This window comes from Argiope bruennichi, chromosome 8 (genome assembly GCF_947563725.1).
Source record: "Argiope bruennichi chromosome 8, qqArgBrue1.1, whole genome shotgun sequence".
NCBI classification, from domain to species: domain Eukaryota; kingdom Metazoa; phylum Arthropoda; class Arachnida; order Araneae; family Araneidae; genus Argiope; species Argiope bruennichi.
This window is the reverse complement of record NC_079158.1, coordinates 88,337,955-88,360,672: the sequence shown is the minus strand read 5'-3', so window position 1 is coordinate 88,360,672 and position 22,718 is coordinate 88,337,955. Positions and strand designations below refer to the sequence as shown.

At 27.1% G+C, this 22,718-nt stretch overlaps 1 protein-coding gene across 2 annotated transcripts in view; it reads right to left on the bottom strand.

Moving 5' to 3' along the window:
- Positions 1 to 6,964: 6,964 nt before the first annotated feature.
- Positions 6,965 to 22,718, bottom strand: part of LOC129981891 (cell adhesion molecule Dscam2-like) — a 464,610-nt gene continuing 448,856 nt past the window's right edge. For both annotated transcript variants that reach the window (XM_056092937.1, XM_056092938.1), the window contains 4 exons: positions 21,386 to 21,488; positions 17,851 to 17,963; positions 9,312 to 9,391; positions 6,965 to 7,242 (listed from right to left, as the gene is read on the bottom strand). In XM_056092937.1, the coding sequence (XP_055948912.1) occupies positions 9,321 to 9,391; positions 17,851 to 17,963; positions 21,386 to 21,488 (287 nt within the window). In that variant the 3' untranslated portion in view covers positions 6,965 to 7,242; positions 9,312 to 9,320. The remainder of the gene's footprint in view (positions 7,243 to 9,311; positions 9,392 to 17,850; positions 17,964 to 21,385; positions 21,489 to 22,718) is intronic.

Here is a 22,718-nt window from a genome sequence, read left to right as displayed (position 1 = left end):
CATTATAAACACTCAACAACATGATTTCTAAAATGAAGCTGTTTCCTCAGAACTCTCAATGGATGTCGGCACATACTTCTGCTTAATAGTCGTCAGTTAAGAGGGGTCATTGTGCATCTATTGTATGTTGTAACATGGGTTGTCATATCAATTTTTAAAGAGTAGGGATGGGCGTTGTGGTATTCAAAGGTACCTTAAACTGTTTAAAATATCTGTTTTGCAGTTATTTCCAGCTTTCTCTGATTTAGTTGTATATCCGTAAATGCTTTTTAGAAATAAAATTTTTCATAATGCATTTGAAATAAGTGAAAAAAAAGTACCTTCATGTATTAGTCTTAAAAGCAGCAATTAAAATCTGGCAAAATATTTCCATATTTTTCTCATTTTATGAAGTTCACGAATGCATGAAAAGAAAGAAAGTTCATTATGTTTGTATGAGCCAGTAAATTTGAACCATCATATATTATTTCAGAATAATCTTCTTTAAACTGATGTCACTAAAACAAATAAAGTAGCAATTGATCTTAATAAAACCATCTTTTCTCTAACAATTTACGTTTAAGAGTTGCATTATCAGTACACTTCATAATTAAGATTGATTTTTGAAAGCGATACCTGAAGTTCTCAAACTCTTTAACTAAGAAACAAAATTTTGTCTCCTTCCAGTATTTATCTTATTCTTCTCATTCAAGACTCTTCCCTTTCTAAAGATATCCCGTTTTGAAAGAAATTTTGGTATATTTCTGCTTCGTACGAGACACTTGCAAAATATTAGACTTTTCTTAGACCGAACACAGATATCTTTCTAGTCTTTCTTCATCACACATAGTATAAGAAATCAGTTACCGATATGTTTATACATTTTATATCAATAGGAGTTCCTCCAGGTTTCATTTGAGCCTTTAACAATTTTCTGAAATTGTTCAGATGTGAAGTTCATTTTATTTGAGCAGCTTGGAAAATTATTGTTCTCATTTTGAAACATAGATGGCGCCACTACACTAACATTCCCAAATAACAAGGGACGTTGTGCTATCAGTATTAATCTCATAAATCTTTTTATGTTCAGATAAATCAAAGTCTTTCGGATGATTCAATTTCAACTTACAAAAGCAATTCTTCTGCCTTCAAGCAATTTCTTTACTTCTATTTCTTCGGCAATTCAACACATATTTTTGAAATTTTGAAACGTGTTTGAAGGGACTGAAAAGTCACGTCAATATTAATGGTCGCCATTTTTAATATATTACAATAACATTTGTAAATAAACTACACATATCAGAATTTCTAAAAATTATTATATGGCTCTCATAATGTTTCTGTCTGGTCACAGATACCAATCTTAAATGTCTTCAATTAATAATTTTTTCTTTAATTATGAAATAAAAATAATCCTGGAAGAGTAGAAAGAAAAATGAAAGACTCGAAAAGGAAATCGAAAAATTAGACTCCAAAACATATTTACAAAATTCATTTCCTTTTAGAAGCGTAAAATCTCAGCAAATGCAAAGTGAAATCAATGCGCCGCTTAAACGAATCATGCAGAAAAAGTGGTCACGTCTATTATGTCTATTATATTCTAAGGTTATCTGAAGTAATACATTATTTTATATCATATTAAATTGGTGCACAATATTATATTAGTAATAAAAATTATTAATTATATAATTATGGAATAGCCTTGAAAACTGGATATAATATAAAACTTTTGTTACAATTCTCTTTAATGAATTTCTGTACATTCCTGTATTATGTTCGTGCTTAATTAATATATACCAACAATATTGTATAATTTAGCTTACATCATAATGTCTATTTTCCTGATATTGCTGCATGTAGCTCCTAATCTTACAAAATTAAACTCATTACTTATTAGAGTATAAAAAAATTACCCTTTTTATTTTTGTATTTTATATCTTGAAAGCATATGGGATGTCACGGTCAAGCGAGTGATATTTACCAAAGGATACCATGCGTTTGTTTGTTTTTAGTAATTCTCATTAATTCCACATGCATCATCAATTTTTGTGTGATGTATGATCTGATTAATTGTTTCAGTTTTATCTGTTTTTAGTTTATTTTTATGTTGTCCACATATGATTTGCGCTGGATCCCGTATTTTATGATTTTACACCCGTGAAAAACCAGCGTATAAGGGTCTTAATGACAGTTTGCCATATAAAATGCATTATAGTATCGCTCAGTAAAGTGCGATTTGGCTTTGAAGATGAGAATAACGTCCACATGATCTTCTGGAAACTATTACTGTTTCACATATGTAAGCGAAGTAACATGCAGTATGTTAAACAATGTTAGTGAGTTCTCCATTTATCTTATCATTTTTCAACTTGAAGTTAGTCTATGCATAACTAATATTTAAGAACCAGTATTAATCTATGTACTTTATCTCAAATTTAAAAAAAAGTCGACATATGGCATTTTATTGAGAACCGCATGTTTTTCAGGACGAGTATGCGGAATTTCTGGTCAATTCTAGTAACACTAATGAAGAAATAAAGAAAAGAAAAAAAAAACGCACCATATTATTAAATGAGTTTACAATGTAGCAATCCCTGGATTCATAAAGGTTGTCAAGAAAATAAAATAAACTATATCTATATTTAGTACTATTTAAGGTTATTGAATGTAAAATTTGAAATACTTTTTTTTTAAATGCTGAAAAATATAAACTTTTGATCAATTATTATCTCATTTTTGAAGGGCTATTAAAAGATAACAAAGGTAGGTAAAACTTTATTATCCGTCTGAAATCAAGAATATCAGTTTGAAACTTTAAATTCAACTTTGTTGTATTTGTCCATTATGAACTTTTCCATAAATGTGGTCGATATCAAGACGGAGTGATAATTCCTCTTACATTTTTTCTGTATGTGGTTTAAAGCTTTAAAAAGGCTGCAGATATGCGTACATGGAGATGCTTAATTTTATCAGAGGTTTCATCAAACTTATGTTTTTTTTTTTTCTACTAACTGAGTTGACGAATATAATCTTCTTGTTCCGAAGATCATTCTAGTTTAGGTAAAACAAAATACTGAAAGGCCCAAATTTTTCTTTCAAAAAAATAAAATTAAAAAAATCTCCATCCCTCAGAAACCATAATGGCAGCCCACTGGATTTCCTTTAAATCTTCTTTGGAAAAACTCTCTGTGCTCTAAACATATCTACTCGAGCGTCTCTAACGAACAAATCATTCTCCAAGAGTTGGTCATTCAATTATTCTTAATAAACGTTGAAATAATTTGGTAGCGATATCCAGGCGACACAAGAGGATTTCGTAACTTCTATGAACATTCTATTGATAGTGTTTAAATACTTATATATGCATCCTTGCAAAGCGTCACACCAAATATGATGAAAAAATTGTGAGGTTAGGTGAAAGGCTCCAGATTCGAGTAAAGGCAATTGCTATCATGAGAAAAACACGTTTGCTTAAAGTAACCCATTGGGAAATACCACCTTATATGCAGCCTTTCTTGAAACCACACACGCAGAAAAATGTGCGGGCTGATCTATCATATTAACACTCCAATAATTTTCATACCTCTAGAGGAGCTACACTGAACATTTATAATTGTGAGGAAGTTAACTTTCAACTGTATGATTGTCTTTGAACAACAGTGTTGTGCTTTGACTTGCTTGTTTTTAATAGCCTAACAACACGGGAATATTCATTTGTGAACATCCTATTTTATAAAATATTAAATCAATGCAATATTTTTATCGAATTATTTGAGATAAAACCTGAATATAAAATAATTATTATGTTGAAATTCATAACTGTGACAAAACTTTCTTTAAGTATACTTTTAAGTAAATATTTCAGTCATTCTTAAACATTATTAAATATTGTATAATATTGCTGATAGGCTTTTAGGTATTCTTCAATATACGTAATATTACTCAATGGTGCCCGAATTATTTTTCAGCAATAGAATGTTACTTGAAATATACAAAAGCAGATCATAATAATAATGTATCAAGTAAAAAAAAATAATTCTTGCAGGTTTTAAATCTTTAAAACTTTCTGTAACGTTATATACTGAGATAACTTTTTGCATTCGAAATAATGTTTCGCTTTTGTATTATTCGAAAAAATAATGATAAAATATGATTTTTATATACAATGGTTTATCTATGCGTATAAAAACTTTTACTGTGAATTCCGTTCCTATTCTGCTTAATGTAAATGCTACCTTTCAGATAAAACAATAGACTAATTAGTTTGTCTTGCAATCATAATTAATCAATTTTAATTATAACTGCATGGTGATAAACGTCGTTATTTTGTCCGATTCCGATCGATTCCGAAGTTTATTAAGGATAAAACTAAGAACTACGCATTTGGTAAAAGAAAAAAAGTTAATTAAAATATTAAAAAATCCGATGATTCTGTAAAAATTAGTGGAGCGCAAATTTGACACTTTTCAGATCATTAATTGATGGATGAAAGATTTAAAACTTTCCTTTTTACGACATTAATTTCCAAGACCTGGTGATAAAGACTGGCAAACACAGCTTAACTGCTTTTTTTAGGAAATATAAGAAATAGGTCAAGTAATTTTAATTGCCTTCAGTTAAAAACATTTCTCTTCGTTGAAAACTGATTTCTGATGTTGATTTAACATGGCTATGCTTTCCAATCTCATATTTCATGATGATATATAAATATGTAAAAATTTAATATCATTCAAAACCTTTTTTCAGCCTGTTCTCTCTCCTCACATTTTAAAATTATTCGAATTCAGGTAACTCAAAATATTGGAAAGCCTAAGTTTTTTGTCAAAGATTTAAAAAAAAATCCTTTTCTTCCTCAAAAATTGCAATGATAGCTCATGTTTTTTAACTGTAAAGTAATAAAGGTGAAAATACTCCTTTATTAAATGTGATATTCTGGCGTCTTGGGCAACCTCCCTACTTTTGTTAAACGGGCGTTCGGGGCATTTCAATATTCATAATTTTAATGATGATGTTGTGTTTTCTAATTCATAGATAAATATCCTTAAATTATATTATAGTGCTCTATAACATGAGAAATTCCATTTCTTGTTTATATTTAAAGACTTACTGATAAAATCACCGAGACTTACCTGGTGATTTTTAGAATGCGCTGATTTTTCCAAGATTCTTTATATGTAATGCAACCATCTTGGGAAAATGTCTTGGTTGTTGGTGACAAAAACTTAAGGGTGTGGCAATAAAGTATATAAGTACCTTAATTATTTTTTTTTATTCTCGCTTTTAGATCAACTTATTATAGAACGGAAAATATAGATTTAATTCTACCTTCTAATAATAACAAAAGGTGAAGTATTATTTTTTCCATCCAAAACATGAATCTAAGCTATCATGGCAATAAAATTGAAATCAATCAATTAAGGTGATCTCTTATTCAAAAAAATTGCTTTGATTTTTACATGCATACAACATTTGCCGTAATCGTATCTCAAGAATTAATCTCTAAACTGTTAATTACACTATTAGTACACTCATTTCTTATACATCATAAAATATAATTGATTACAACATTACAATTACAACATTTTTTTAACTATAAATATATATTTATCTCTAATGGCTGCAAAATGAGGTTTAGGCCACAGACAGGTGCCATTATATTTAGAGAAAGTATCTCGAAATTAATCTAATAAGTAGCGACATGATTGGAAGTATGAAAACGAAATATTGACCTTGTAAAATGTGTACTGTTTCGAATTTATTCAATATTTTTAAATGTTTCTTTTAAAAATGAAAACTTAAGAATTTCGTTTTAAATGAATAAAAATCTGGAACGGATTTTAAGTGCCTATTGATAACATCGTACTAGGAATTTTAAAAAAAATAATTGCGATTAAAGTTAATATTTTAATTTTTGCATTTGTATTGTAAAGTTGTTGAGAAATAGATTTTTCAAAATATATTTGACACAATTAAAATTAAAAAGTAATATTTGTCGGAAGAAGTTTCATAAAATTTATAATTTAAAAATATAGAAATTTACTCTTCCGGTTTTTTTTTTTTAACTTTTTTACAATTTTAGTATATATAGATACTAATATTTTGTACATATAATAAAAGATACAAAATAAAGAATGTGTATTTTCAATGTGAAATGTAAATTCCATAATCACATTCTATAAAACATTCAATTTTAATAACTTAATAGAAATAAATTATTAAAATTTTTAAAAAAATATAAAAACACAAATATAAATTAAATAAAAAACAATTGTTTTTATTTAATTTGTTTTAAAATAAATGTGCACATAATTAGATTTATTTCATATAATATAATATAACTATTATTTGAGAAGCCTGAATCATAAAATTACTTTTAATAAATTTTACGTTAAAGACTAAATAAAATAAAATTAATTTTATTTGATATTAAAATTATTCTGAAAAAAAATATTGAAAATAGGTAACATTATTTTTGTTGTATCCTCAATCATAAATTTTGTATAGATTGCATTTCAGTGAAATCACCATTCTCAAAGCGCAAAAAAAATAACCCCCATCTATTTACACTGTCATCAACTGTTACAGCATGCCATAACTATGTATGAAGAATCATCCTTTTGTTTTTTATCAGCCCTAGTTCAACAGGCTGTTTTTGAAACTATATGAATCATAATAATTCATACATTCCAGTATAAAAAAATCGATATGTTGCATGGATTTTCCAAGTTATGAATCTGTTATACATTCAATAGAATGCACTAGCATTAAAAAGTAAATTTATAATGAGCTCCATTATAAAAATTTTCTATTTCAGTTTCGGTCTTCCCTAGTTGCAATGTCTCATTACATAGGAGATATTTAATTTTCTAACTGAAAAATACGCAATCGATTAAAATGTCAGATGTGCTGCATTTGAAACGAATAAACACTTCTTCGTTCTGGGAAACAAATGAGTTTATTTTTCAAAATGTTTGTACAGAAACGACATTAAACGTACTCCGATAAACTCATTTACATATCACATTTTCATAGCTTAAGCATCATTCATCAAAGGTTTTTCTTGAAATAATCACATTTGCATTATCAGTCAACTGATTCTTGAAGGAAAGTTTTCAGTTTTCTCCTTTCTTTCTTTCTAAGACAATTCTTTTTTACAGACACTTTCACTTTTCAGACTTTAAAATGTAAGTAAATAAAAACAGTAAAAATGCATTTCTTTTCTTTCCTTAAGCGATGAATTTCATTGGCACACTTCTCTTTCACCTGCAAAGAAATAGAATTAAAACAATTCTTCATTTCAAATGTCGCTGCTATTTATCTTGCTAGAAACAAAACAAATAAACGGAAACCGAACGCTTCTAGTTCTTGTCTTAATACTTCATTCAAATATTTACTACTTTTCAAAACTTTATCAATTGCTACCGTTATATTAGTTTTATTTTTAATTTTGAAAGGGATTTGACATTTCTTAAGAAAGTTTAACTATTATACATTGTTTAAAAAGAATTTTTCATTAAAGAGAACGTCATATTTGAATTGAATGGTTTTGACAGGGAATTCATCTGAGATTTTTCTGAGTTTTAAAGGTCATTTGGTTCAGAATGCAAATAGTTATCATCCATAAATCTTAATGCAAGATATTTGCTATATGACAGGAAATTTATGGTATTTGTATTCATAAATCATTTGATATTTCAAAATGGTGCTGTATTAATAAATTCTTCCTAAAGTATGCAACGCATTAACAACTTTCTTTACGTCATGAACGATTTATCATCAATAGATATTTTCCTCATCATTAACTTTTAATAATTTATGTAATTTAAATGTATTTTTTAAAAAAACTAAATCTTAGATCATTTTTCCGGTAACTAATATTTAAATATCGCTTATGAATTATTAATATTGTTAAATTTTTGAAATAAAAATTTAAGTGCTTTCGTTAATATCTCTAAACTCCTTGTGTGCCTTTCTTTGACACTTTAAATTTTTAGTTAATTTTTATGCACTTTGTATTTATACTTAATCTTGTTATTTTATGTATTTTTAATCCAATTTCTAAATTTGATTTATTTAGATATTTTTGTATAAATATCTGATGATACGCAAGTTTTTGATGAAGAGTTACAATTGTTAGTTCTGCAAAACCCAAATCAATTTAATTACTATAAGACCTAAATCAATCATCTGCGGGCCTGAATTTCCTTTTAACAACGTCAAGTAAGATTTCCTTTATGCATTTAAGCTTATAAAAGAGACTGTGGACTTGTCTCAAGACCGTAGTATAAGAAAAATAACCTATGCATTATTATAATGCAATAGTGATTAAATAATGTTTTAATTAAAAATAAATAAAGAATATTTTTAAGTGTGAAACATTCTTAAGTATTTTCTTCGTAATTAATAATAATTTGAGCTAAAAAACCTTGAAGTAAACAGTGAAGGTATCGGAATCATCAATGAAATTAAACTTTTAAATAATTAAAATTATAAAGCAATTTCTACAAACTTATAATTTATGCGATGCACTACACTGAATTTATATAAAGCAATTAAAATAAAATTTTTGTGTTTAATTTTGTAGTGAATCATTTCTGAGAAGTGGTTCATAATTATCTAACTGATCATATCTATAAAATAAAAATATGGGAATTAAACAAAATATGACTAGTAATATTTAAATAAATAATATCTGACCAGATTGCGATAAGTACTTTTGCCCCCCCCCGGAAAAAACTAGTCTAATACAATACAGCCTTTTATTATAACATCTAAAAGTATCACGATATTAAAATTTAAAGTTTGACCAAGTGCTTAAATTCTTATTGTAAGGAATTTTCATAGTATTAATTAATTATTTTTATATTTTATAACATACTTTTTTATTTATACATTTATTATTTATATACTTTTTTTTTAATTTCATATACTTTATTTTCACATCACTTTATTAACTGTATATATATTTCACAATGTATATATAATTATATTAGTTTATTTGAAATTAAAATATACATATATGGTATTCTTAACAGCTAATTAGGTTTCAGCAAATTTATGCAACGTACATTTTTCTCATATGACAGGAATCCCTAAAATTAAACCGAGCAAATAACTGATGAATCAAGAGGTAAAAATATACGAAAACTATTATAATTTACTAGTCTGAGTACATGAATTTGGAAAATAACTTCATAACTTTCTAAATACTATCCAGTCTATATCCATTGGAATTCCATATCACTTATAACATGCTTGAAGAACGAAAAGAAAGATGGAAATTTCGTAATATCAATAATTGGTCATCGAAAGTTGATAATGAAATTACTTACATATATTTTCTAGGTTAAAACAGAATGTTCAGCCTTCCATCGCTTTGTATCCTCATATTGACAGCTTTCATATGTTTTCCCTGAAAATATTACCAATCTCATTAAATATTATTGCTAAGATTTACAAATAAATAAATTAATTAACTAATATCTTCTAGGCAGAGAAAATGTTTAAAACCTCAGTTTTCCTCGGTTTACTTTTTCCCACAATCCATATTTTAATATAGTGGGAGCAAATGTATATTTATTGAGCAAAAATAAATAGCGCTGTCCCTAAGAGAAAATTAATTTTAAATCGGCGAGAATGATCTTCCTAAAACTTATCTGCCTTCTCTCATATAAATGTGTTACACACCCACCCTCACATACACGCTGTGGATTTTGAGTAAAGTCAAATAGATGTTTGAAATGGTGAACACTAAGTGTTAATCTTACATTTAATCTAATATTTTTATCTAATCTAACATTTTTATTAAAACCATTGCATGATATTTGGAGATTAATTCTTGATATGGAGTTGATACACAAGTGCCCAAAAAATTGCATTTTGCCAGCTTTTTAGCCGATTAATTAAAACTAATATTTGACAAAGAACTACAATTATATACATTTGATCGCATACCAACATCCATTTATTTATATAATTGTATTTTTTTAATTATCATATTCAATGCTTTTGAAGGATGAATAAATATTTTAAATGCTAAACTTCGGTACCAAATTTTATTTATCTATCTTTTTTAAAAGTTATGGCTATCGTGTTCAATAGTATTAGGACAGCTGAACAGATAGACTAGTTCGGAATGAATTTCATTAAAAATATGATGAAATTTACAAACTTGGTTTATTATCCATATAATAGATATTATCTATATAGCTCAAAGAATTATTGAGTTATCGTATTTGTGAACAGACAGACACAATATCCAAAATATGTTTTTTGGATTGAAAGATTCTTCAAAATTTGAAATCGAATTCTTTGACTGTTACAATATTTTCAACTTGCCTACTTTGTATCTAATAATAATGTGTTCCAATCATGTTTGCCAGTATAATAAAACAGGCGATTTTTATTGAGTCACGCTACTTAGGTGAAAGCACTTACAAGAACTATCTATTATATTGAAAATTTCAAGATAAATATTTAAGTATTGAGTAATAAAGAAGATTTGTTCTGAAAAGACCATTTAAAGCAGGGAAAGTTTAAACTTAAAAAATGTTTCTTTTTTACTATACATGCGGTGAGTTTTGATTAACTTACAGATTTTTAGCAAAGTTAACTTCTCGGAGGCCTAAGAAGTGTCGCTAGGAATATTTGCAAGAGAGCGAGTACAAAAAGAAATTGTCCAAAATAATTTTGACTTTTCCTCAAAATTTATTTAATAACTTGATATTCAAATGAAGATTGCAATTTTTTTTATCAAAAATTTGTATTTATGTTTCAATAAAATAAACTGTATTTTCAGAGGTATTCTTCATCAATACAGTATCGGTTTAAACTTTCTAAATCAATGTATATTGTTATAAATTTGTGATATATTTAAGAATTTTTTGTGACTTGCGAGAGTTCTTATTTCAGAAATGATATTCATTAAACCCCTTTTATATGCTCTTTTCACCAATTTGTCTTGGTATTATCTATTACAACTCAAAAATTATTTAGAATCAAAATTGTTATCTGGTTAAAAATTGTACTCCATATTATACACGATTTTTATATGAAGATAAATGTCTGCATATACATTCAAATATGAAACAATGCTTGGAGTTAAAATATCCACTTCGAATTTAGTTCAGTATTAAAAGAATTCCGATCTTCTTTCAAGATAACTAGTACATATTTTATTAATTTGACTATTAACACACTTTTATCAACATTTAAGTTAAAATTAGGTTTTTTAATAAGATCACTTACAAAAATGCTTTATATTACTAGTAAGAGTCTCCTTTTATTATTAAATAATATAGAAAATATTTAAATACATTTTGCTGCCTTTATTTTACGTAAAACTAAGCCTAATTTTGAAGGTACATAAACAAGAAGGTTTTTGAAAGTGCTGGGTAAATGTAAAAATTAATCATTTGCCTGAATCGTTCCCTCCCGACCTCATTTTTACGAATTTCATCCATGGACTTTATAAGTGGAAACAATGACATTGGATATCAAATTCATAACTTCAGAAGATGCTTTATCTTCAGAAGAAAAAAAAAGAGCGTGAAGATGCAAATACATTACAAAAATAATTGAAACTTCCGAGAACTGTCAGTATTATAAAAAAAGATTATTTTCCTTTAAAAAAAAATAAGTATGCCACTCTTGATTATCATAAAATGTTATAATTAACATAAAATATTTAATTATTCAGAGATCATTGGAGGAAAGACTACATTAGCAATCTCATTATTTGTGGTAATTAATACTAACGTGGAAAAGCGTTTCTCATAGATCAAAGTATTGCATAGAATAAAGGCTTTAAATTAACTTATGTTATTGTGTTAGAAAACGAAAGAATAAATACATAGAGTGTTGCTTTAGAACAATAGTAAATTGTTATCATATCTCAAGGAAGAATTAAGAATCCTCAGTTTTGCAACTGAATAATTATCAGATGTTATCATAGTTTAAGATGCGAGGTGAATTCCTCAGCAGCATATTTACTGCGTATCATTTTTCCAATACTTGATGCTTTTGTTGGTTGCTGTCGCATTTATTGTTTCTAATTGGTTAAAAAGGCATTCCTCTTCGGTACAGCAGTAAAGTATTTGGATCAAATTCTTATAATTATTAATAAGTTTTGACAAATTGCTAATTTGAAGCTACGCGAGGATGTTTGGGGGACTGTCCTTTTAATTTTACAGAGGAAACATGACATGAAGAACGGTAGCTGGCTCAGCAACTCTCTCTCTCTCTCTCTCCAAACTTTCACATCAATGCTTCGTAATTTCGAAAAGCGCTCAGAGTATAAGGGTGATTCCTAATCTGCAATTTCTTGCCTCAAATATTATACATCTATCCACATGCTCTTTCATCTGTTTTTCTTAAAGGATTTAACATACACTAAGCCGATGGAAATCAGGAGCGCTCTTGCAACCCAATTTTAAAACAAATACTTTTGGGATGGATATTCCACGGAAACCAGATTTTACACCATGCCATACCCGTCTCATTTTCTAATTACGAGATCAATGAAGTGAACGATAGCAAATTCGATGAAGCGTACGAAGCAATTTATTTTAACGAAATGCGTATCTTCGTTGTGCGATATTATGAGCTCCACCATCTAACTTAGGCTCCACTTTTCTTCTAATTCAATTAACGTATTTATTTTCAATGAAATGCTTCCAATCATTACACGATTTTAAGTGATACACAATGTACTACGATCCCACATTCTCTTGACAAATGAAATGTAAAAATTATTTCGTTATGTGATTTTATGTGAGACACCTTATCAATAACTTATTACTTCCTTACGAAAAGTCTAGTTAGTACGTTCACGTTCTAGTTATGTGAGACACCAAAGTTTCACTTTCTTACGACAAATCCATTTAATATCCTCTCGTGCAATGAATGCAATTGTTTCTTCAAGATACGATTTAATGCAAGTCATAATGTTACTACTATCCTACTTCCCAATACGAGGCTAAGTAACATGTTTACATGCAATGAGATGTGTGTCTCTCTTCGTTATGTGATTTATCTGAGAAACCTAATCAATAACTTCTTACCTTCTTACGAAAAATCTAGTTAACATGTTCACGTTCACTTAAATTCAAGTTTATTTCCATATGTGATTTTATCTGAGACATCATATCACCAAGTTCCCGCTTTCTTACAGCAAATCTAGTTAACATATTCAGGGGCAATTAATGCAATTGTTTCTTCCAGATGCGATTTTATGCAAGTCATCATGCCATTATTGCCCCACTTGCCTACTACAAAACTAATTAACATGATTACATGCATTGAAATGAGAATCCCTCTTCGTTATGCAATTTCATGTGGGTCACCATGCCTTAACATTCCAAATTTTTAAGACAAATCTAATTTATGTCAGTGAAGAGCATCTTCATTTTACAACTTTACTTATAAATTATTCCGGTATGTCAAAACAATCAAAATCTCATTAAATCAATAAATGGAATTATAAACGAAAAAGAAGTATTTTTATTATAAATATATAATGCATACGGCTGCGATTTCTAAAAGAACTGATTCTAAAATCATGCCAATAATGGCTTTATGATGGAAAAATACTTCACTTCGAGTAAAAGAATATTTACTTTACTCAGTTACATAAAAGCGCCTTTAAAATTACCTGAAAGACAAATTCCATTGAAAGTTGTCGAATGTTGTTCAAAGTATTTGCACAAAAGAAATAGCTTCTTTTTGAAAAGAAACGTCAATATCGAATAACATGAAACCAAAATTACAAGTGGCGCTGGCTGCTCAACCGGCATTTCAAATTCCACATTTCAAAACGCTTTTACTCTAAAAACTTAGAATAATGCAAGAGAGGAAAACTTCTTTTCTACGGCGCACACATTTTCTATCGAAGGAGGAGGGAGAAAAGAAAAGAATGTTCAAAATATAAACATTTGAAATTGAAATTTTTTCGAAGAAAATGGTAAGAAAAAAAATCGCCTAAGGTTTTATTTTTGTGCAGCTCCACCAAGACTCTACCTCTTGCATTACTAAGGCTTTTTTTCTTCGCAGTGTTTATTGAGTTCTTTTCTTTTCAAAAAAGAGGTGTTCCAGTGAGGTGGGTGGAAAGGAACGAACAAGACTCAGAACGCATGCAAAATGAAAGCTTTATAAGGGGGGAAAAAACAGAAACGACATCATATTTGTGGTTATAAAATACGGATGAAAAAGTATTTCCCCTTTTCCGCCCCGATGTATTTGAATGGTTTGTCAGAAGCAAAGATTTAGGAAGCAGGCCATAAAAATTGCTTCCTTTTTCTTTGTGACAGATGATCTTCAGACTTAGCTGGTGATTGATGATAGCTAGTTAAATAAATAGGAAGACATTGATTCGATTCTGGACGTATTGGTCTCTTAAGAAGTAATCAATAAAAATAACCTTCGGAGTCTTAGAAAAGATACTTTGATGAAAAATTTATAAATCTGTCATAGTTCCACTTCAATTCGTCATTGTTGATAAATTATTGGATAATGTAGATAAAATGTTAAAAAGAGGTAAAATAATAAAAATGTTATTTATTCATCTTTTAGGTAGAATTTTAGATATCAAATATGCGCATTACATTTTAAAAATGTATATATTTATCTTATTTGCTCATAATTAGATTTGAATGCTGGTTTGAAGGTAGTCTCTATAAATCAGGTTTTGTAATTTTCCTGAAATAAAAGATAATTTTATTTACATTTCTTTTAAATAATTTAATTTACACACCGATTTAAATAATGAATTTGAACATTTTTTTTTTTTCAAATAGAAATCATCTGTTCCAATTTCTGATCACCAATTATCAATATTAATTCCAAAATCAGTCCAAGGTAAATCAGCAAATTACACAATATCGTGAGATATCATATCATATTATATAATTTTAAACAATTTTATATAATATTGCGAATATTGTTTAATATCGTATAACATTTTACAATATATGTTGATACTGCGGTGCTATATCACAATTCGTTGGATTAGTTGCTGATATTGAAGACAGAAATAGACATATGTGGATTAAATGGACAATATTTTGATATTTTTTCAAATGAATTTAATTTCTTAAAAATGTAATGTGAGATTCTGTCTAACAATAATAAAATAACTTATTCATAATTTAGTTTCGATTTAGGATCGTTATAACCAGTTTTTTTTATTTATAAACAATGAATAAAAAAATATTTGTTATCACTCTACCCTTATTCAATTAAATACAAAATGATTTAGCTCATTCTCATGATCCATTCACAGATCCCTCCGGAAACATCCTGTATATGGAAGTGAGAAGCTTTCATTTCAATAGTTGGTTTTCGTTTCTTTGGTGAGGATATGAGTCGTGGGACCCATTTGCCATAACTCTAATTGTGACATGTATCTCCTACTAACTAATTGTACCATGGTCGCTGATGAGCCATTAGATATCTGCGTTAGTTACCAAATCATTATTATAGAGACGACTATCATTCAATGAATCAGGATGCCACATCAGGGCAAGACATCACTGATGCTACAATTCAATCTATGGGGTATTTGTGTTACTTCCTAAATGCAGTGGATGAAAATAATTTAGTAATTTGGCGATTAAAATTGTATTTTTTTCTCATGACAGGTGATCTTTATATTAATTATTCTGATTATTACTCAAAACAAATTATTTTAAAATTATGGAATTTCTTAAGCCTCAATGAATATATATTTTCTATGTGCTAACTCAACAACTAATCAAAAATTTCATGAAGTCTCAGAAATGTGCAACGTTTCAATTTTAACTTGATTGAATAAATTATCTTGTGTTTTTGATTGTTATTTAAGATTTTTGTATTTTAGAAATAATGAAAAATATTTATCGATACTTATAATAAAGCTCATTGTGTGTGTGTGTGTTGACGCTCTACAGGCCAGACCGTTTGACCTACAGCTACCAAATTTGGTACATGTATACCTTGGAGGTTGAGAATGTGCACCTGGGGTTCCTTTTTTTAATTAGAATTTTAATTAGAATTTTTAATTAGAATTTTAATTATTAATTAAAAACTAAATTTCCAGCCAAAAAATCTTCCATTTTCCCCACCGCCAAATGAGTAAGGCTTCAGTTTTTTTTTTTTTTTCTTCTTCCAACAGTAATGAGGCTAGGGTTAAAAATTTCCGGCGGATTATTTCAAACGATTCTGTTTATTTTCTTAATGTATGATGGATTTAAAATTAAACATTGCTAATTAATCGATCTTTCAGATTCATTCTGAAGTACTTTTGAATTAAAATAAAACAGAATAAAGGAAATTAAAAATTTTTAATCCGCTTAGCGTTGCCCCAACTGGCGTAGAAAAAACCACGTTACATAACTGGTTTGCGTTACATAACTGGTGTTGAAAATTCACGCATGCGCATTGTGTTCTGAATTCCGCATTGTATGACAATTATTATCAATGGATGCGGACTGGATTTAAATTATTTTTAGGTTCGTTATATGCTTTTGTAATTAAAATGGATTTATGTTAGTTATATATTTTTTGTATATGCTTATAGTTTTAAGTACATTGTTTTTTAAGTATTTTTTTTAAACCTGTTTTCAACCGTTTATTTTAAACGATTCGTTTTATTTTCTTAGTGTTTGATGCATTTTAAATTAAACATTGTTAATTAATCGATCTGCTCATAATGAATATAAAAAAATTTTGTTGACAAATTCGTGAGATATTAAATAAATTTTAAAAAAGATATTCTTTAGTGACCATAAAGTTTAAACGCTGAGTGACTCTATTTTCAGTAATCAGATTATAAAAAAAAGGCTTTGTTTCAGTAAAAAATATTATTATATTAATTGAAGATTAATTCTTTCCACTTTAATTTAAAGCATAAATTCTACGGGTGCTAACAGAAAATTAGAGAGATACATATTACGTAATGACTGAAGGCCTTTATAATATTATTAATGAATTATATGACAATCAAAATTTGAAGTTTTAAAATATTTTGATGAAGGATCTATTAAAGTAGGAATTGCATAAAATATTTAATTATTAAAATTTTAAGATTGGCGAACATTAGACATTAAGATTGGCGAACTGGCTGGTCGCCAAAGGGGGCTATTATTATATAAATATAATATTTTTTTAATAAATAGTGATCAACATCGGGCAATGAAGATTCACTTTATTTCTTTCAAAATAAAGTATGCATCATTTGATTTTACACTTCTTAACGCAAAATTTTCACGTTATTTTTTATATAAAGTGTAACCATAATATTTGAATAAATAAAAAATTTGAAAATATCAATAATCAATTTGAGTTTTTCAAAAGGAAATGTTTTGATGATGTATTAATAATTATCAACAACGAACACACACTTAAATTGAATGTTTTTCAGATCACTATCCGATCAGAGAAAATACTAATATAAATTTTAAAATTATTAGATGGTCTATTCAAATATAATAAACTATCTCATAGTTTAATTACTACTGCGGGAATTATACTACCAAGTTGAAACATGAAAAGTGCTTTATCCTTTATAAGTTTTAATTCTCTTATTGGTTCATTACATTTAATTTGATATATAACGTATCAAAATATAAACGGCACAAAGTTTTGTCTTGGAAATTAAAAATTCAAATGAATCATTTTCTCTGTTTAATTTTCATTCAAATGTTATAGCCATTTAATAATTATTCCAAATTTTTGATAAAAAATCTTTTAGGTTAAATGTAAAAAAAAAAAAAAAAAAAAAAAAAATTATAAAGTTAAACATATGGTTTCAGAATTGCAAAGAAATTTGATTCAAAATATATAAATTATTTTACTTGTAAATTCGCATTTAAATAGCTAAAATGATTGAGAGCTTACATAATCTATCACATTCTGTTTCAGATTCTCTAGCTTCATCTCTAAATATCCTGTCATCTGAAGAATGGACAGCGTACATGATATCGTCATTATCAGACTCTGTACTAGAATTCCTGTAAAAACAGATAACGAATGTTTTATTTTAAAGTGAAATCTCGAACAAAGATTTTAAATGTTAAAAGTTATGAATTCGTTATCCTCTTACTTTTAAAATTAGATGATTCCAGCTTTATAAATTCACTGATACATAAAAATAATTCAAGTTAAAATTCTATATAATGATAAAAAATGATATATAATGACTAAAATTTATATATTTATTGAACCATATCCATTATATTTTATAATAAATATAATTTGGCTGAAAATGTAATAGCTAATGTGATTTATATTCTAAAAAATTGTAATGCGCATGTTAAGGTGAATACCATTAATCTATTATTATTTTTAATAACCGGTAAAAGTGATTAATCAATTTATCACATTCACTGGTAATTATAAATATTAAGTGCTCTTATTATTAATCATAAATGATTAATGACTGTTATATATTCATTACAAAATTCCATAACACAATCTATCTGCATTTTAAACCGAAGAAGTATTGAAAAGAATCAGAGTTCTAAAAAGTCTTGACATATAGTGATACGATACGCGGTTGTGAACTTACAGAATATCCAGATGAAAGTTTATGAAACAATTTCTTTCAATAAAAAACCATGCCCCATGCAATTTTGTCAATGGGACGAAACAAAATTTTTTACAGGCAATTGAAGTATTTAATCTTTTTTTTTTTTTTTAGTTTCTAATATTTATTCTCCTAATTAAATCGAGTAAAATATATAAAAAAATTTAATTAATTAAAGCCTTAAAAAAGATAAAAACTGAAATTTTTAACAAAAAGAAAACATTAATAATTATTTTTCGTTGTAGATGTTAATACCCATGTGTGTTTTTATAAGACAAGCTTGAATAAACTTTATCATAATACTAAAGGCTTTTAAATCAAATAAGAATGCTTAATTCTACAATTTGTTTTCCTTCTTCCATATTTCACCCATGGCCAATCTTTTTTTTTTTTTTCTAAAATATCCGTCAGTACTTTTAAGTGAAAAAATGAAAGGTATTCTGTGTTCCTTTTAAACTTATTTGCATAACTTTCTACATCAGAAATAAGCAATAGTTCCACTGCCAAACTTTTATTTTTTCTATGCAGTTATCTAGAATGACTTGCCATCAGAAAGAATTTTTGATTCAAGTTTTCTTTGTGCTAGAATGCTGATATAAAAATTACAGTCAAAATCATCATACAATTCACGTTTTCTTATAAAAAACATGTATACCAAAAGTCCACATTTAAAAAAATAATAGCAAATTAAGAATAATATTGAAACAAAATATATATGCAAAATGCAGTTATTCACAGGATGACGAGCTTTCAACATTTAAGAAAAAACTGCCAAAGACTTACACCTAACGTAATAAAAAGTACAATGTCTGACAAAGAAAGGAATAAAAAAAATCATTTGTACATTTTGAATTAAGAAAGCAACTAAATAAATTTTCCTTTGCTGCTCGAAATCATTATTAATAAAAATTATTTTCAAAATATTTAAAAATAATATGTTTATTTTCTCTTATATTATTTTTATTTACTTAAACTACATTTCCAATTAATGCAGTCATATTTTTATACATTTCCAATTTTTATGCTACGCAGCTACATGTTGGTTGTAAAAAAATCAAAAATTTAATAAAAGAATCAAATTGAATTTCAAGCCGAAATCAAATTCCATTTAAAGAGAAGAGTGTACTTAGAATAAATCATGCTCTTCGAAAGATTTTACGGCAAAATGAGATATCTTATTCCAAAGAATGGAGCTAGGTTTATGCTAAAAAGTGTGATTTCTCTCTCTATGTGTTTAATAATTAGATCAAATATTAGTTTGAAGTATCCTTTTGAAAATACAGTGGACGATTTTGATGAAATTTAATTCATAAAGAATTACATCTAGAACGTTGACATGTTCTCCCGCAGAAGTAACACGGCAAATGTCATATTGTTTTGAAAGATTAATAAAACCTCGAACAATTTTCCTTCCGTTTGAATAAAAATATTCAACATTTCTTAATATTCATTTTTTAATATAATTTTACTCTATTTATTTTTTTCATTTCAGCTAGAAAGTTCAATATATATGTCAGTTTTTAATAGTACAATCACTTCTTAAGAAAACTTAAATGACTTTTCCATTATCAAATGTCCAATATATTTAATATTGAGTTGATTATGTAGTTTTCATTAAAATGCAACGATTATCATTGAAAATACAATTTCTCGATGAAATAGACGTGTTTCCCAATTATCCAAGAAAGATAAAAAGAAGCAGGATTTGTAGTAGTACTATTCTTATTAAGGATTTCAATTTGTATAATACCTTAAATATATCCTGGTATTCCTGCAAAATGTTTTCTTCACTTTGATCAAAATTCTTACCTTTATGAAAAACAATCCATTTATTTTTTTTTATAAATATCCAAGATTATAACTTTTATGACATATGAAAGTATTGAAAAATGCTAGCAAAATTTTTATAAGTTATCAAGTTATTTCTATTACCAGTTAATGCTAATTGAAATGTGCTTGATGTTATCAACTTATATAAGAAAAAAAATTAAACATTTTGAAACTAATCTATAATGATAAGGCAAATTCTTTTCAATCACTTACACTATTGTAAATAAATTTAAACTTACAATTATTTATAATAAATAATATATCTATAAAAAAAATGAATATTATATTAACTTTAACCCTAACAAAAAGTATGTTAAAAATGCTTTTGAAATTTAAAATGTGTAAAAATTGTTTTATGCTTGAATGTTAAAAATGTTTGAAGAATATGTTAAAAATGGTTTTATGGTTATCAAATTAGTTATATTAAAATTAAAATAAATTTTAAAAACTGTAGTATTTATTATATGGTATAAAATCAAAGAACATGATTTCATCATTTTTTTTATTATTTTCTTTAATATGAGTTAAAAGAATGTCATAAAAATACTTCAAATTTTTATTCCAAAATAATGCTTTTAAAGTAAAAAAAAAAAAAATCGTGAAAAAAATTCATTTAATGTAAATCATAATTCGTGTCAGATTATAAGTTAACTTGACAAAACTTCATTTTTTACTCTGAAATTAATACACAAAATGACACAGAAAAGCTTTAACTTTGTTTTATATATATATATATATATATAAAACGAAATCAATTTTCAACATAGACACATTATTTCATAAAAGGAAATCACGGAACTTCTGATAAATGCATTTGTTTTAAATCATTTAGTTGACATTTTTTTTGTCTTCTTTGATTCTAGCAAAAGTTTGGACAGCAAGCATTACGAAAGTAACATCATCATGACCTGGAACTTTTCAAGAACATTCTAACATTTCCAGACGGCACTTTATTTTACTTTAGTTTTAAAATTTTCAATAGACAAATTCCATTAGAAACTACAAAAGTGATATTACCCTTCTCCAGAATCTCTCCACGACCTTTTTTTATCGTGTTTTCTCCTACTCCTTTCGGAGACACTGTAAATAACTCTATCCCTGTGAGACCGTAGCTCGACGCCTAGAGGAAGAAAAATATCGATTCTTAGCTAGAGAAAACACTTGTAAACTTATCAAAACAGTAAAGATAAACACTCTGGTTTGATCGTTAAAGTAACTTTTTTGGGAAAAATAGATTGTTTTCTTTTTCCCTGCTTGGCTCCAATAATCTTTTGAAGAATCATAACAGTTTATGAGAGAAAGTGTTTGCCGACGTTTGCAGCTTTTTAAAAATATAGGATGAGTGTGAAAACTCTAAATCGATTGTTTTTCCACGGAGAGTACAGATTAAATTCCTTTCAAAAGCTTTACTTGATGTTCTAAAAGCAAAAATATTTTTTAAAAAAAATGTTATTATTATAATCTGAAATTTGTCAATTGCTTAGGTGCGGAAATTCTTTTGAATTTTGTTTCTTTTGAATTCCTGACTGAAAGTCGAAATTAAATTTGGAATTTTCAGACTATAACATGTTTTTGTCAAACATTTTTAATCATTTCTACTAAGAATAAAAGACCCTACTCCCCCAATATTTCGACAAAAGGACATGCTTTGAATTTCATAAACACTTAAGTGACTTTTTAATTTAAATTCTTTACAATGAATGCAAAAAAGAAATTTAATTTGCGATGCACAACAATGGAATTTAAGCCAACATATTTTCATAAATATTTTCTGGTGTTTTGTAAATGCTCACTATAAAAATAAGCAAAATTAGATTGGGTAGATATAAAATTTAGGCTTACAAGTACTCCAAACAAATTAATGTAGTGAAGATAAGCAAAATTACCTCCTTTATTTATATGAAACCGAAGAAAAAAATTATTCCAGGGAAATATTCAGAATATCAATTTATTTCAATTCCTTAGAATCAAATGCATTAATAATTATCTGTAAAGTATTTTTCTCGAAAATATCAATTATTTGAATAAATAAAATATCATTGAAAATACATTAATTTTTTGCTTATGAATTTTCCAAACTCTTGTGATTGAACTAGGCACATGCTTTCAATTACAAATTTTCATTTAATAAGTTGGGCAGTTGTTTGAAAATAATCTTGCTTCTATAAAGAGCAATAATAAAAAAATGGAATTTCATATGTCTCAAATCGAAAATGTTTTTCACTTAACAAATTACACTCGTAAAAACGTTTCGCTTTCATTTAATCTATGCCCACATAGTTTTTATGTATAAAATATATCGAAACATTCTTTTTTTTTAGGTCTAATGAGAAATACTGGTGAAAAAACA